At 38.2% G+C, this 14,785-nt stretch overlaps 1 protein-coding gene across 4 annotated transcripts in view; it reads left to right on the top strand.

Annotated features, from left to right (window-relative positions):
• Positions 1-14,785, top strand: part of CHUK (component of inhibitor of nuclear factor kappa B kinase complex) — a 47,320-nt gene that overhangs the window by 9,328 nt on the left and 23,207 nt on the right. For all 4 annotated transcript variants that reach the window (XM_047760352.1, XM_047760351.1, XM_047760354.1 and 1 more), the window contains exons 3-10: positions 1,171-1,285; positions 2,317-2,386; positions 3,983-4,071; positions 6,547-6,636; positions 6,788-6,912; positions 7,104-7,211; positions 8,362-8,497; positions 13,196-13,390. In XM_047760352.1, the coding sequence (XP_047616308.1) occupies positions 1,171-1,285; positions 2,317-2,386; positions 3,983-4,071; positions 6,547-6,636; positions 6,788-6,912; positions 7,104-7,211; positions 8,362-8,497; positions 13,196-13,390 (928 nt within the window). The remainder of the gene's footprint in view (positions 1-1,170; positions 1,286-2,316; positions 2,387-3,982; positions 4,072-6,546; positions 6,637-6,787; positions 6,913-7,103; positions 7,212-8,361; positions 8,498-13,195; positions 13,391-14,785) is intronic.

Raw genomic sequence — 14,785 nt, 5'->3', positions numbered from 1 at the left:
TGGCATGACAGCTAGCTTCCCCCTAAGACACTGATCTGAGAGAGAGAGCAAGTTGAAATCTGACTTATCTTTGTGATTTTTCTCAGAAGTCACACTCTATCTTTTCCAAATAATTCTGTTTGTTAGAAATTAGTCACTAAATATGGCCTCCATTCAAGTGGAAGAGAAATAAGCTCTTGAAGGAAGAAGCAGACATATTTTAAAACCTCCACAGGTAGTATACTAATAAATGCTTGAAAATAATTCTTCTAGTTGTCATAGCAACCTTGTATTTAGACATTACCTCTATTTTGTAAAGGTTGGAGTTACATTTACAAAGCCATACAACTGGTAGGTAATAAAGTCTGGATTTGAAATAAGCACCTTCTGACTTTAATGTTTTTATTGCACTTGAATGGGTCTCAAACTAGGAAAGTTCGTTAACAATATAAATTCTCAGGCCCTACGCATGGAAATTCTGTTTCTTTAAGTCCCTAGGCCCTGGGAATCTATTCCACTTTTGAGACCTACTGTATTATGATGATGAGGAGGAGGATGGGTGGGATAACTTATTTTTAAGGTTAAAAAAAGGTGTTAGGAAACAATATATGATTCAATATTTGTTTAAAAAATATATTTGGGCACAAATTAAAAACTGGGAGGAAATGTGCCAAAATTTTATTAGTGATCACAGCTGGGTAATATTGTAAGTGATTATGAGAGAGGCAGTATGAGAAAGGCTTTAGAGCCAGACTGCCAGATTTGAATGCTTGCTTGAACATTTACTTGCTGTGTGATCTTATGTTACTTAACTAATTTGTGTCTCAGTTTCCTCTTGTGTGATGAGACTCAATAAATCTACTTAGATCGTTTTACAACTATAAATGTAATAAAATTCATTGAGTAAAAAAATAAATCTACAGGTAAGGATTATTGTGACAAGGAAATGAGTTAATGTGTGTAAAGTGCTTATTACTAGGAACATAGAAATGTAATAGTAATAATAACGATAGTATTTTTATCTAGATTTTCTTTTTAACAAGTATTAATTTTTAATTATACAAATGGGAAATTAGAAAATTATAAATAATGGCAGCCTTTCTTCCCCTCACTGCCCCCCAATTAACTATAGTTTCAAACTCGTCTCTTTTCATTGGAAACACATTTTTGACTATGTTTTCCCCTTGTTAGGTTGAACCACGACAATGTCGTAAAGGCCTGTGATGTTCCTGAGGAATTGAATTTTTTGATTAATGATGTGCCTCTTCTAGCAATGGAATATTGTTCTGGAGGAGATCTGCGTAAGGTAATGTGGATGTTTTAAAAAAGATGAGATAGTAAATCATGAACTTTAGCAGTGTTTGAATCCCACTCAATACGATAATCTAGAGTAAGAATCAGTACGCTGTGGCCTATTATCTGTTTGTATGGCTGTTTTCTTACTATAGCAGCAGAGTTGAGTAGTTGTAACAGACACTGTATGGCCTACAAAACCCAAAGTACTTACTCTTTAGCCTTTTACCGGGAATGTTTGCCGACCCCCAATTTAGAACATGCATTTTTTGTTGTGCTGGTGTGCTCTTTCCAGGATGGGACTGTATTGATGATGTTAGACCACGGTATCAATGTTTAAAGTATTTATTTAAAAAGTTTTTCTCTGTTGCAAATCTTTCTTTCTCATCTCATTTTATTTTCATTTTTATTTTTTTATTTTATTTTTTTTACATGTGAAGAATGGTTTCTAGCACCATCTCTTAAAAAAACTGTCTTTTCTCTGTTAAGTGTTCTTTTTTTTTTTTTGTCTTTTTGTCTTTTCTAGAGCTGCACCCGCGGCATATGGAGGTTCCCAGGCTAGGGGTCTAATCGGAGCTGCAGCTGCCAGCCTACGCCAGAGCCACAGCAATGCCAGATCCAAGCCACGTCTGTGACCTACACCACAAGTCACGGCAATGCCAGATCCTTAACCCACAGAGCAAGTCCAGGGATCGAACCCGCAACCTCATGGTTCCTAGTTGGATGGTTCCTAGTTGGAGTTGTTAACCACTGCGCCATGACAGGAACTCCCCCATCTCATTTTAAATCTACTATAGATTTATGTGAGATTTTTCAACCTTCTTGAATATCAAATTCTTTCCCCCTTTATTTTTACTTGTATAAGCCTTGTCATGAAATGTACATGTCCTCGTGTGGATTTGGTAATTTGTCCCCTCTTATATTTTCTTAATCATGTTTTGTTTTCTTGAGTATACTCTGAGTATAATGATTAATGATCAATGTGTCACTTTTACTGCCCAGCAATATTGGCAATATACATTTTTAGGCTTTTTCTTTCTTTAGCTACTCAACAAACCAGAAAATTGCTGTGGACTTAAAGAAAGCCAGATACTTTCTTTACTGAGCGATATAGGTATGTAATAAATATGAAAATACCATCATTTTAATACCTCTTTGATCTGTAAAAGATTCTGAATACTACTTGGGAATTTAAATAGAATTGTGGGTGTACTATATACAAAGCGTAGATTTTTAACTATAAGAAATTTTTATCTATAAGAATTTTTTTATCTGTAAGAAATTATCAGAAGAATTTAACTATTACTGTTTGGTTTTGTTTTTAATTGAGGATTGTATCTTTGGTATATGGAAGTTCCTAGGCTGGGGTCCAATCAGAGCTGCTGCTGCTGGCCTACACCACAGCCATAGCAATGTGGGGGTCCAAGCTACGTCTATGAACTACACCGCACCTTGCAACAACACCAGATCCTTAACCCACTGAGTGAGGCCGGGGATCAAACCCACATCTTCATGATTCTAGTCAGATTCTTAATCTGCTGAGCCACAGTGGGAACTCTAGCTATTGCTTTGTCGCTAAGTTAAAACTGTAATGGTTTTTGTTTTTAATTTTTTAATTTGTTAAAAAATGATTTTTGTCTTTTTCTGCCACACCCACAGCATGCGGAAGTTCCCAGGCAAGGGATCAAATCCAAGCCATAGCTGCAACCTTTACCACAGCTGTGGCAACACAGGATCCTTAACCCACTGCTCTGGGCCAGGGATTGAACCGTTGCTGCCAAATAGACAAGCCAAATCATTAACCCACTGTGCCACAGCAGGAATTCCTTGTTTTTTATTTTTTGTTTTTGGCTAGGCATCTGTTTGATTAAAAGATATTCCAATTGCTGGGGGAAAAATGGTGTGAGTGACCTTATTTTGTTGTACTCCCCTTCCCTCCCTAATTAATATAGCAACTTTATTTGCCAGTGGCATTGCTTCTCATAGGTGTAGGTTCTCATAGGGTGAAATCTCTCTTTTTAAATTTTTGCTATGTCCACACCTGTAAGTTACTGGGCCATAGATTGACTTCGAGCCACAGCTGCGGGAACACTGGATCCTTAACCCACAATGGTGGGCCAGGGATCAAACCTGCACTGCCACAGAAACAATGCCAGATCCTTAACCTATTGTGCCTCAGCAGAAACTCCTGAAATCTCTAATCAGAATTACTCCTGAAAGATTCCTAAAATTGCAAGAACATAAGACCCTTGGAGAAAGCTCAAAAGTCAAGACTATGTTTCCCTATATATTTTGATTTTGCTTCTTTTCTTAGGTTATGGAAGCCAAAGTCTAATTGAAGAGGTTGATTTAGGTTGGAGGGAAAAGCTACAATGATAAATATAGGAATTTTCTCAATTGCTTGTTCCATTTCTTTTTATAAAAAATATTAATTTTCATAAGTTAAGTGAGCATATATTATTTGCAGAAATATTTGTTTAATGTTACTGGATTTTCTGTGAAGAAAATCTGAGAATCTGAGTTTCTATAATATCATTAATCATGTAGTTATGATGATCCATATTAATTGGAGCATCAGAGCAGATCTGTATAAAATGTGAGATGAATTCTTTTTTTCTTTCTTTTTTTTGTTATTTTTGAGATGAATTCCTTTTTAATTCCGTTTTTTTTTTTTTTAATTACCTCAAAATACATTTTAAACTTTATTTAGGATCTGGGATTCGATATTTGCATGAAAATAAAATTATACATCGTGATCTAAAACCTGAAAACATAGTTCTTCAGGATGTTGGTGGAAAGGTAGGTAAAACCTGAAGAAATGTTCTGTACCAATTGAATAGAATCTCCATGATGTAGTTCAGTGCCTTCTATAGCCCTCTTTTCTATCCCAGCCCCTTACTGCACTGAACTGTCTTTTTGTGTTTCATTGTTTGTCTCCTCCACTAACATAGAAGCTCCATTAGAGAAGGAACTACTACTGTTCACTTCTTTTTTTTCCAGCACAGTATCTAGCAGAGATGGTAAGCAGTAAGTAATTAGTTAATCCTTATGAACACATCCAGAAAACATACATGTCCTTGGTCTGCTTTAAGAAAAAAATGTTTACTTAAGTATGTTTCTTATTTAAGAAAAACAAAACAAAATTTAATCTTCTCTTCGGAAGTCCTAAATTCTTTTTTTTTTTTTTAACCTTTCTTAGGGCCGCTCCCGCGGCATATGGACGTTCCCAGGCTAGGGGTCAAATTGGAGCTGTGGCGGTTGGTCTACGCCATAGCCACAGCAACGTGGGATCCGAGCCGCGTCTGCAACCTACACCACAGCTCACGGCAATGCCGGATCCTCAACCCACTGAGCAAGGCCAGGGATCGAACCCACAACCTCATGGTTCCTAGTTGGATTCGTTAACCACTGCGCCACAACGGGAACTCCAGAAGTCCTAAATTCTATATTAAAATTCAAAACCTTGATTTCTCAGATTCCTAAGAGTCATCTGGAGAAGAATCGGAAATTGTGACTTGATTCCTGAAATACTTATTTTTATCAGAGTAATTTGAGCAGTTTTGCTTCTGATGCCCAGATTCTATTCCAGTAATAAAGACATACAGCCAAGTATCCTAACCTTGAGTTGGATTGCGTGGTTTTCTTTAGGGAAGCTAGTGATCAGTTGGAGGTGATGAAACCTTTTTTTTTTTTTAATGATTATGTATTTAATTTCCAAAAAAGGTTTTTTGTGTTTTTTGTTTTGTTTTTTGTTTGTTTGTTTTTTGTCTTTTTGCCTTTTGTTCAGCCGCTCCTGTGGCATATGGAGGTTCCCAGGCTAGGGGTCTAATCAGAGCTGTAGCCACCAGCCTACACCAGAGCCATAGCAATGCGGGATCTGAGCCGTGTCTGCGACCCACACCACAGCTCACGGCAACGCTGGATCCTTAACCCACTGAGCAAGGCCAGGGATCGAACCCGCAACCTCATGGTTCCTAGTTGGATTTGTTAACCACTGCGCCACGACGGGAACTCCCAAAAAAAGTTTTAATGAAATTAAAATGTTCTGCAATAAGGAGAACTTATTCACCATACCAAGCACCAAGGCTGTTGACATTTTATTTTTTCAAATAATGTTTAAGCAATATGAGAATCAGGGACTGGATGAAATTTAAGTAACAGAAAGAAGAAAGAGAGAGAGATGGGGTGGGAAGGAGGGAAGAAGGAAGGAAAGGAGGGAGGGAGGAAGTGAGAGAAAAGCCACAACCTAAGAATTCTTCGAAGTATTTTCATGCTGAAATATTCTGGGAGGTGATGAAACCTCAATAGTGCTTCTTCTCTTAGGAACCCTTTGTGTAGGCTTCACACCAGCTATTTGCTTCAGGATATTCTTGAAGTTAGATACCTATCTAACTCACATTGATCTAAGGTGGTGTGATGCTTTTTCAAATTTGGAAGTCACCCTTTTGCTTTCCAGTTTAATAGATCAAGCTTATTCTGAATATAGCAAAATAAAAATTAATAGCCCAGTTCCCATTGTGGCTCAGCAGGTTGTGAACCCGACTAGTATCCATGAGGATATGGGTTTGATCCCTGACCTCACTTAGTGGGTTGAAGGATCTGGCATTGCTGTAGCTGTGGAGAAGGCCGGCAGCTCAGCTCCGATTTGACCCCTAGCCAGTGAATTTATATATGCCTCAGGTGCAGCCCTAAAAAGCAAAAAAATAAAAATCAATAGCCAATCTATATTTAGTTTTTACCATATTTTATAGTGAGACATTTATTAAAGTATTTTCTTTCACTACTCATTGAATCCCAGTAGCAAGTCTGTGAAGTAGGGATTTTTTTTTTTTAGGGCTGCACCCGCAGCATATGGAGGTTCCCAGGCTAGAGGTCCAGTTGGAGCTGTAGCCGCCGGCTTACACCAGAGCCACAGCAATGCGGGATCCGAGCCTCGTCTGCAACCTATACCACAGCTCACGGCAACGCCGGATCCTTAACCCACTGAGCAAGGCCAGGGATCAAACCCTCAACCTCATGGTTCCTAGTCAGATTCCTTAACCACTGCGCCACGATGGGAACTCCCCGAAGTAGGGATTGTTAATAATACTATTAAATAGGAAAGTAACTTGATTGAGATCATATGGCTTTTTAAGTGGTGGATCTTAGGCTTGAAACATGTTTGTATTATTCTAGAGCCTAAGCTCTTTACCACCACCCTCTCCAGAGCCTTATAAGGACATTGCTGCCGTTCCTTTCACATTTCTCAACCTTTTCATACTTACTGTTTTGCAGATTTTGCATAAAATAATTGATTTGGGATATGCCAAAGATGTTGATCAAGGAAGTCTGTGCACGTCTTTTGTAGGAACATTGCAATATCTGGTAAGATATGTATTGTTTCTTTGAATTTAAGTGTACAAAATTCTTGTCCTTGTATTAGAAGGTTATGAATATAATAGTTCAGAAATCAAGTAGTTTTTATAATATTGATGCATTATAATATTGATGCTTTAAAGCATTTTTTCTTTTTAAGGCCCCTGAGCTCTTTGAGAATAAGCCTTACACAGCCACTGTTGACTATTGGAGCTTTGGGACTATGGTGTTTGAATGTATTGCTGGGTATAGGCCTTTTTTGCATCATCTGCAGCCATTTACCTGGTAAGAGATGGAAGAGAACTTTGGTATGCTTAATGGGAATGGAAATTTTCAGTTGCCTCCTTCCCCCTTCCCCCTCTTTTTTAAAATGGTATAATTGCCTTCTAAACACATAATTGAATAAAATTAAATGGCAAAAATTCTTAGTATTTATGAGAATGGGGTTGTCAACTGAGGTAGCTTTTGTTTTTTAGGCATGAGAAGATTAAGAAGAAGGATCCAAAGTGTATATTTGCATGTGAAGAGATGACGGGCGAAGTTCGATTTAGTAGCCATTTACCTCAACCAAATAGCCTTTGTAGGTATGTATATTTTAGTTAAGGAAGTTGTCTCAGTTTCTTTAGGGCTGTAAAAGAACATTAGAGTTGTCTGTTTTGAGCAGCATTATCTAGAGAAACATTCTTTGATGATGGAAACCTTTTATATTTATGCTGACACATGAGTCTATCTGAGCACTTGAGGTGGGTAGTGTGACTGAAGAACTGAATTTTAAATTAATTAATTAATTAATTTTTTCGTCTTTTTAGGGCCGAACCTGTATCATATGGAGGTTCCCAGGCTAGGGGTCGAATTGGAGCTGTAGTTGCTGGCCTACTCCACAGCAGTGCTAGATCTGAGCCGCTTTTGCAACCTACACCACAGCTCATGGCAACGCCAGATCCTTAACCCACTGAGAGAGGCCAGGGATCGAACCTGCATCCTCATGGATATTAGTTGGATTTGTTTCCACTGCTCCGCCATGAGAACTCTCTCTTTTTTTTTTAAATTTAATTAACTGAAGTGTAAATGCATATAGCCACTTATAATGAGTAGCTACCATATTGGACAGCTAGGTCTAGTGGAAACATAATTGCCATTCAACTAATTGGCTTAGGTGCTAAGAAGACTCTTAGATACTGTAGTAAATAGATTCCTTAGGGAATGAAACTGGACTCACTTATTGGGGTTGCCAGTAATTAACTTGGATACATTTGTTGTGGGTTTTTTTGTCTTTTTTTTTTGGTCTTTTTTTTTTGTCTTTTTGCCTTTTCTAGGGCCACACCTGCAGCATATCGAGGTTCCCAGGCTAGGGGTCTAATCCGAGCTGTAGCTGCCGGCCTATGCCACAACCACAGCCACAGCAGCTGGGGATCTGAGCTGCGTCTGCAACCTACATCACAGCTCATAGCCATGCCTGATCCTTAACCCACTGAACAAGGCTAGGGATCAAACCCGCAACCTCATGGTTCCTAGTCGGATTCCTTAACCACTGAGCTATGACGGGAACTCCTGTTTTGGGTTGTTTTTGAAGGAAAAAATTTGTCACCTACTTTTTCGTGAATTATTTGAAAGTAAGATACAAAATGGTACAAATAAAGACAAAGGAAATGGACAACCTATAAAACTACCTTTTTTACAAAACAAAGGGAAAATTGGAACATGATTTTTATCTTGTTTTCGTGTGTTTTCTAGTTTAATAGTAGAACCCATGGAAAACTGGCTACAGTTGATGCTGAACTGGGATCCTCAGCAGAGAGGAGGACCTATTGATCTCACTTTGAAGCAGCCAAAATGTTTTATATTAATGGATCACATTCTGAATTTGAAGGTTAGTTTAAATGAATTCTCCTTCATAAGATGTGCATTGAAGTTAAATCTATTTGGAAAATGAGCATAAATATATTTTAATGATCTTTTCCTGATGCTTATTTGAAAAAGAAAATGATATTCTTAGAGAGGATGCATTTTTATGTCTTAGTAAGCCTTCTCAGTTTTATTTCTGAGTGGTCTTATTGATTACTCCTTTGAAGCATCTTTTGGATTTTCCCCTTCCTCATATTGGTACCATCACCTCATTCATTTAGGTCTACTCATACTGGATTTGGTTCGATGAGGAAGGTTGGTACCTGGCTTTCATGACTCTGTACTTCCTTTCCATCCTGGACTATAGTCCATGCATTATGAACTGCCTATCTCATCTTCCGAAAATGTTTTTTTATTCTATGTGCAAGAAACTAACAGTTCTTTCTTGCCTACCAAGTCAAGTCTAAACTGATCTGCTTGGCTTTTAGGGGCTTTCTTAATTCACGTCCACCCCAACCAAGTTCTTGTTTCATTTCTCTTACCCTTTACTTTACTTAGAACCAGCTTGTCGCTGCTCCTTATGCCATCAACTATCAGTCCATTTTTGACAGATGCTGTCCTGTCCAGATGGATCTCTATCTCTGTCTCCTGACTTACACTGGCACAGATTCAATTCCCCTTTACTTTGAATGGTCTCTACCTCAGTTTGTCATTTAATTGTATTTACTCTATTCTCTAATTGTCTCTGATCTTCCACTCATGCCTCTCTATATAGGTTGCCTTCTTCAATGGCTGGGGTTGTTTTTACTACTTTTATTAACAGTCACCTACCTTACCACCACATCATCCCCAATCTGCCATTCTGTACAAAGCAGGACATGTACCAGGTTCTCAGTAAATATGCACCGATATAAATGAGAGATTCTATTATGCTGGATACACAGAAATAACTCCCATCTATGGTCTTTTCATATTTGTTGATTGCTTGTAGTAGATAGCTTTCTAAAATTGAAATGAGAAAGAGTAGTCATAAAAGGTTTTACTCTGATCTTAATATATTTTATTAAATAGAAACTTGAGGCCATGTAGATGCTGTTCTTGGCTAACATTGGAAAGATATCTGGCTTCTTGATTTGGTTCTCTTCTACTGTGCCAAGGAATAAATTATCCCTCAACATGTTAGGCGAGAAGGACTTGGTGACACTTTTTAGTTCTTTGTTGTCTTCAAAAATTTTGGTTTGTTTTTTGGTTTTTTTTGGGGTGGGAGCTGCGCCTATGGCATACAGAAATTCTCAGGCCAGGGATCACACCTGTGCCACAGCAGTGTCAAAGCTACATCCTTAACCCACTGAACCACCAGGGAACTCCAAATTCTGGTCTTTATCTCATTTTCTTTTCAGACTTGTCATGGTAATCATAGCATCATTTTTACTTGGAAGAGGTCTGTGAGCATGGGGAAAGAGTCCTCATGTGTTTCGTGATCTATAGACTTTTGTTTGTAGCAACACTATTTGCATATCTGTGAATCTGGACCGAAAAAAAATTGTTTATTTATAGCTCAGGTACATTAATATTTGCTTTAAAGGATCAATATTATTGTGAGGTTGTACAGAATAAGATATGTGTAGGGTCCTGTTCATAGTAGTTTAGGGATGCTTCCCAGACAGGATAATAGGACTGAATTTTGAAGAGTAAGAAAGTGTTTCTGGAGAATGGGCAGAGGGAAAGAGTTAGAGGCAGGGGATGTTGTGAACACATAAGTATGAACTGCAAAAGAGGTTCGTGTTATTATAGGGGAATGTTCTAAGGTGTTTATTATATTCAAGGAGGGAATGGCATCTGTTTTATTTTCATTTAAAGATAAAATCAGTAGGAGTTCCTGTGATGGCTCAGTGGTAACAAACCTGACTGTTATCCATGAGGATGCGGGTTCGATCCCTGGCCTTGCTCAGTAGGTTAAGGATCCAGCATTGTAGTGAGCTCTGGTGTAGGTCACAGATGCAGCTTGGAGTCTACATTGCTGTGACTGTGGTATAGGCTAGCAGCTACAGCTCCAATTCCACCCCTAACCTGGGAACTTCTATATGCTGTGGGTTCAGCCCTAAAAAGCAAAAAAGAAGAAGAAATCAGTGAAACAATTACTGAAATATTTCTTACCCTTAAAAAAAGTTTAGAGAGTCTGTTGCTTATTTTTCCAACTATTTATTATGAAAAACTTTAAAGGTGAAAAAGTTGAAAAAATATACTGAACTTGTCACAGAAGATAATGGTGAAACAGAAGTATTTAATTATTCCTTCTCTGCCTCCTCTTTCTTGCCTTTAAGTATAATTAGATCCTATGAGTCTCTCTTTGTCTTTCTCTGTTGCTGTATTACTTTTCTTCCTTTTCTTTGGCAGTCTTTTCAGTTGTATAACTTTAACGATAAACTGAATGTGTGTAACTCCCAAATTTATCTTTGCACAGCTCTGCAGAATATTTATAACTATACTTACTGGTCCCACTGGCACCCAGGATGTAATTCATAGAAAACTGAGAACATTTGCTCCATTAACTGCTTCTACAGCTTTTCTTGTACCTCTTACTTGCGCTACCGCCTTTCTAGTTACTGAGATTGGAAACTGGCTTTCTAACCATTCCTTCTTCTTCAATCTACCTATTCAGTTATTTTGTGAGATTTATTTATTTTTTTTGTCTTTCTCTAGGGCCATACCCATGGCATATGGAGGTTCCCAGGCTAGGGGGTCTAATCCACGCTGTAGCTGCCGGCCTACACCAGAGCCACAGCATTCAGGATCCAAGCCGCGTCTGCAACCTACACCACAGCTCACGGCAGCGCCAGATCCTTAACCACTGAGCAAGGCCAGGGATCGAACCCGCAACCTCATGGTTCCTAGTCGGATTCGTTAACCACTGAGCCGTGACAGGAACTCCTGTGAGATTTATCTTTTGAATGTTTGAGCAATTCTGAACTTGTCAGGTTTTCAATTTAGAAAGCTTTCCATCGTTCCTTTTTGCCTATTGAATAAATTCCAAACCCTTACATTGGTGTTTAGAACCTATCTTGGTCTTATTTCATCCTACGCTTCCAGTCTTACCTCCTATTATACCCCAAGGGGGCATCATTTTAGGTACAGTTGAACTGAAAAATTTATATTCTCTGATTATGCTCATCCCTTTCTACTTCCTTTGCCTACCTTGTTTTCTGCCTAGAAGAACCTTTCTTTTTTTAGTCTTTTCTTGTGCTAATCATTCTTCCTTTTCAAAGCTTAGCTCGAATAGTGCCTCCTCTATAAAGCCCCCCTTTTCTCTCACCAAATGATCTCCTTTGGAATCTGCACAATACTTTATATCATTACAGTACCTATTGCATTTTGCCTTGTATTTTAGTTCTTTTAATGTTTATTAATATCTTTTATTTAACTATTATCCTTTGGAGGGCAAAGATCATTAAGTTGCTCAATTTGCATATCCACTGCTAGCACAACACACTTAATAGTGTGTACCATAGTAGGTTCTGTCAAATACTTGAGTGAACAAAAGGATTAATTTAGGTCGTATTTCTTCTCCCTTTCTTTTGCTCACTTCTGCTCAGCTTAGGTAATGAGATGCTATGATCACTTAGCCTTGTTGAAATGTGCTCTGTGTAAAGTAAATGTCCACATTGGGATTTTCATACTAAGTTTCTGCTGTTGCTCTTTGTGGCCACTGTCACAGTGTGAAATCTGCCTTGGCTGGGAAGGAGTGGAAGGTCTTAGCTGGTATGCTTGTATTGTAATCCACGTCAGTTTGAAAGAATTCCTTCTCTTACCCCTATGTGTTTCAAACTTAGAAGGTCATTATATGTTAAAGGAACGTTAATGCTTTACCTCTGTAATAAACATTTCTAGCAGAGATAATTTTAATCATTTGCATGCACTAGTCAACGTAAGGCATTGGGAAACATGGGTATTAATTTTGTATGGCTTATCTAAGGACAGTGAAAGGAAAAGGATTTAAAAACTTTTTATGTTGTGTTTGGGAATTCCTTGGTGGCTTAGCAGTTAGGGATCTGGTGTTGTCATTGCTGTGGCTTGGATCACTGCTGTGGCTCAGGTTTGATTCCTAGCCCAGGAACTTCTCCATGTCATGGATGTGGCCAAAAAATTATGCTGTGTTCAAAAGACTGACCTCTAACTCTGTGGCTGTCCTTGGTTACCTGGGTCAAGCCATACCTAATTCTCTCACAATACTTTGCTTATCAGGCTGCTTTCAGTGGGGCTTTAGGTGAGAAGTTCTAGAGCTCTGGTTTCTCTCTGCCAAAATAGAAATTAAAAGATGTAATTAATGGGATGTTATGTGGATCACTTAACTTGTGGATAGCATCTGTTAGGTACTTCATAAATGGGAATACTTCTTTCTAGGTTAGTGATAATATTTCTCAAAATAGGTGTTGTCTTTATTTTTAAGTGTTGGCTTTTAAGATTGGGGTTTTAATTTTTTTATTTTGTACATCCCTAGAACATTGAAACTTTATTCCTTGGAACTAAAATCTGTTGTAGAAAGTAAACTGTACTCTTCAGTTTTCAGATTGTCATTTTATAATTAGAGATCTCACTTTGGAAAATGATTGAACCTTGTTTAATGCAGAGATAATGCCTTTTGCTTATATTTCCCTTTGTGTCTAGCACTGAAATCTTTTATGTAGCAAATGACCAATAATTATTCCTCTTTTTTCTTAAACAGATAGTACACATCCTAAATATGACTTCTGCAAAGATAATTTCTTTTCTGTTACCACCTGATGAAAGTCTTCATTCACTGCAGTCTCGTATTGAGCGTGAAACTGGAATAAATACTGGTTCTCAAGAGCTTCTTTCAGAGATGGGAATTTCTCTTGATCCTCGGAAACCAGCCTCTCAATGTGTTTTGGATGGAGTCGTAAGACAATTTCAATATACCTAGAGCATAAGAAATATGTTTGCATAGAGGGATTGCATGCTCTGTATTTTTGATGTATACTTGGAATCCTTTGGGGGATGGTATACATCCTAGAATTCTCCTTTTAGGTTCTTCCTACTCATCATTCTTATTGCTTTGCAGGGTGTAAAGGTAGAAGTGAAACATTTGTTACTTTGAACTGTACATGCCTTTCTCTTTGGTGCCAGTTTTCTCCGCCTGTTTTTTTCCCCTTTTTATACTGAAGCTTAGAACCTTGAAATTAGATCAGTGGTCTCATAGATCCTGCCAAGGGTAGATGGATGATTAAAATGTGATGGTGGTCATGACTCTTTCATTTTTTTCTTTTTTTGACTTTATTGAAGCATATTTTATATATCATGTAATTTATGCTTTTTTTTTTTTTTTTAGGGCCTCACCTGTGGGAATTATGGAAGTTCCCAGGTTAGGGGTCAAATTGGAGCTGCAGCTGCTGGCCTGCGCCACAGCAATGGCAGGATCTGAGCTGCGTCTGTGACCTGCACCACAGCTCATGGCAACACCGGATCTTTAACCCACTGAGTGGGGCCAGGGATCAAACCCGCATCATCATGGATGCTAGTCAGGTTTGTTACCACTGAGCCACAACAGGAACTCCAATGTATGCATTTCAAGTGTACAATTCAGTGACCTTTTTTTTTTTTTTTAAGCAAACTACCCTTATTGCACAGCCATTACCATAAGTCAGTTTTAAAACATTTCCATCTCAGTAAGATCCTTCATGTTCATTACCTGTTAACATCTACCCCAGAAGACCACTTATTTATTTATTTATTTATTTATTTATTTATTTGTCTTTTTCTAGGGCTGCACCCATGCCATATGGAGGTTCCCAGGCTAGGGGTCTACTCGGAGCTGTAGCCACTGGCCTACACCAGAGCCACAGCAACGCAGGATCTGAACCGCATCTGCGACCTACATCATAGCTCACGGCAACGCCGGATCCTTAACCCACTGAGCAAGGCCAGGGATCGAACACACAACCTCATGGTTCCTAGTCAGATTCGTTAACCACTGAGCCACGACAGGAACTCCAGACCACTAATCTATTATTCCACCTTTATAGATTTACCGTTTCTGAACATTTCATATAAATGGAACCATATAATCTATAATCTCTTGCGACTGACTTCTTTCACTTACCATTATGTTTTTTAGATTCATTCATGTCATAGTATATATCAGTACTTTATTCCTTTTGATTACTGAATAGTATTCCCATTATATGAATATATGACTTTTTGCTTTTGTCCTTTTGGGTCTAGTGATTGTTTCACTTTAGTCCACACTATAGTTTTTCTTTTCTTTTTTTTTTTAAGGGCTGCACCCACAGCATGT

Source organism: Phacochoerus africanus, chromosome 15 (assembly GCF_016906955.1).
Source record: "Phacochoerus africanus isolate WHEZ1 chromosome 15, ROS_Pafr_v1, whole genome shotgun sequence".
Classification (NCBI taxonomy): domain Eukaryota; kingdom Metazoa; phylum Chordata; class Mammalia; order Artiodactyla; family Suidae; genus Phacochoerus; species Phacochoerus africanus.
This window is presented reverse-complemented; position numbering and strand designations above follow the sequence as displayed.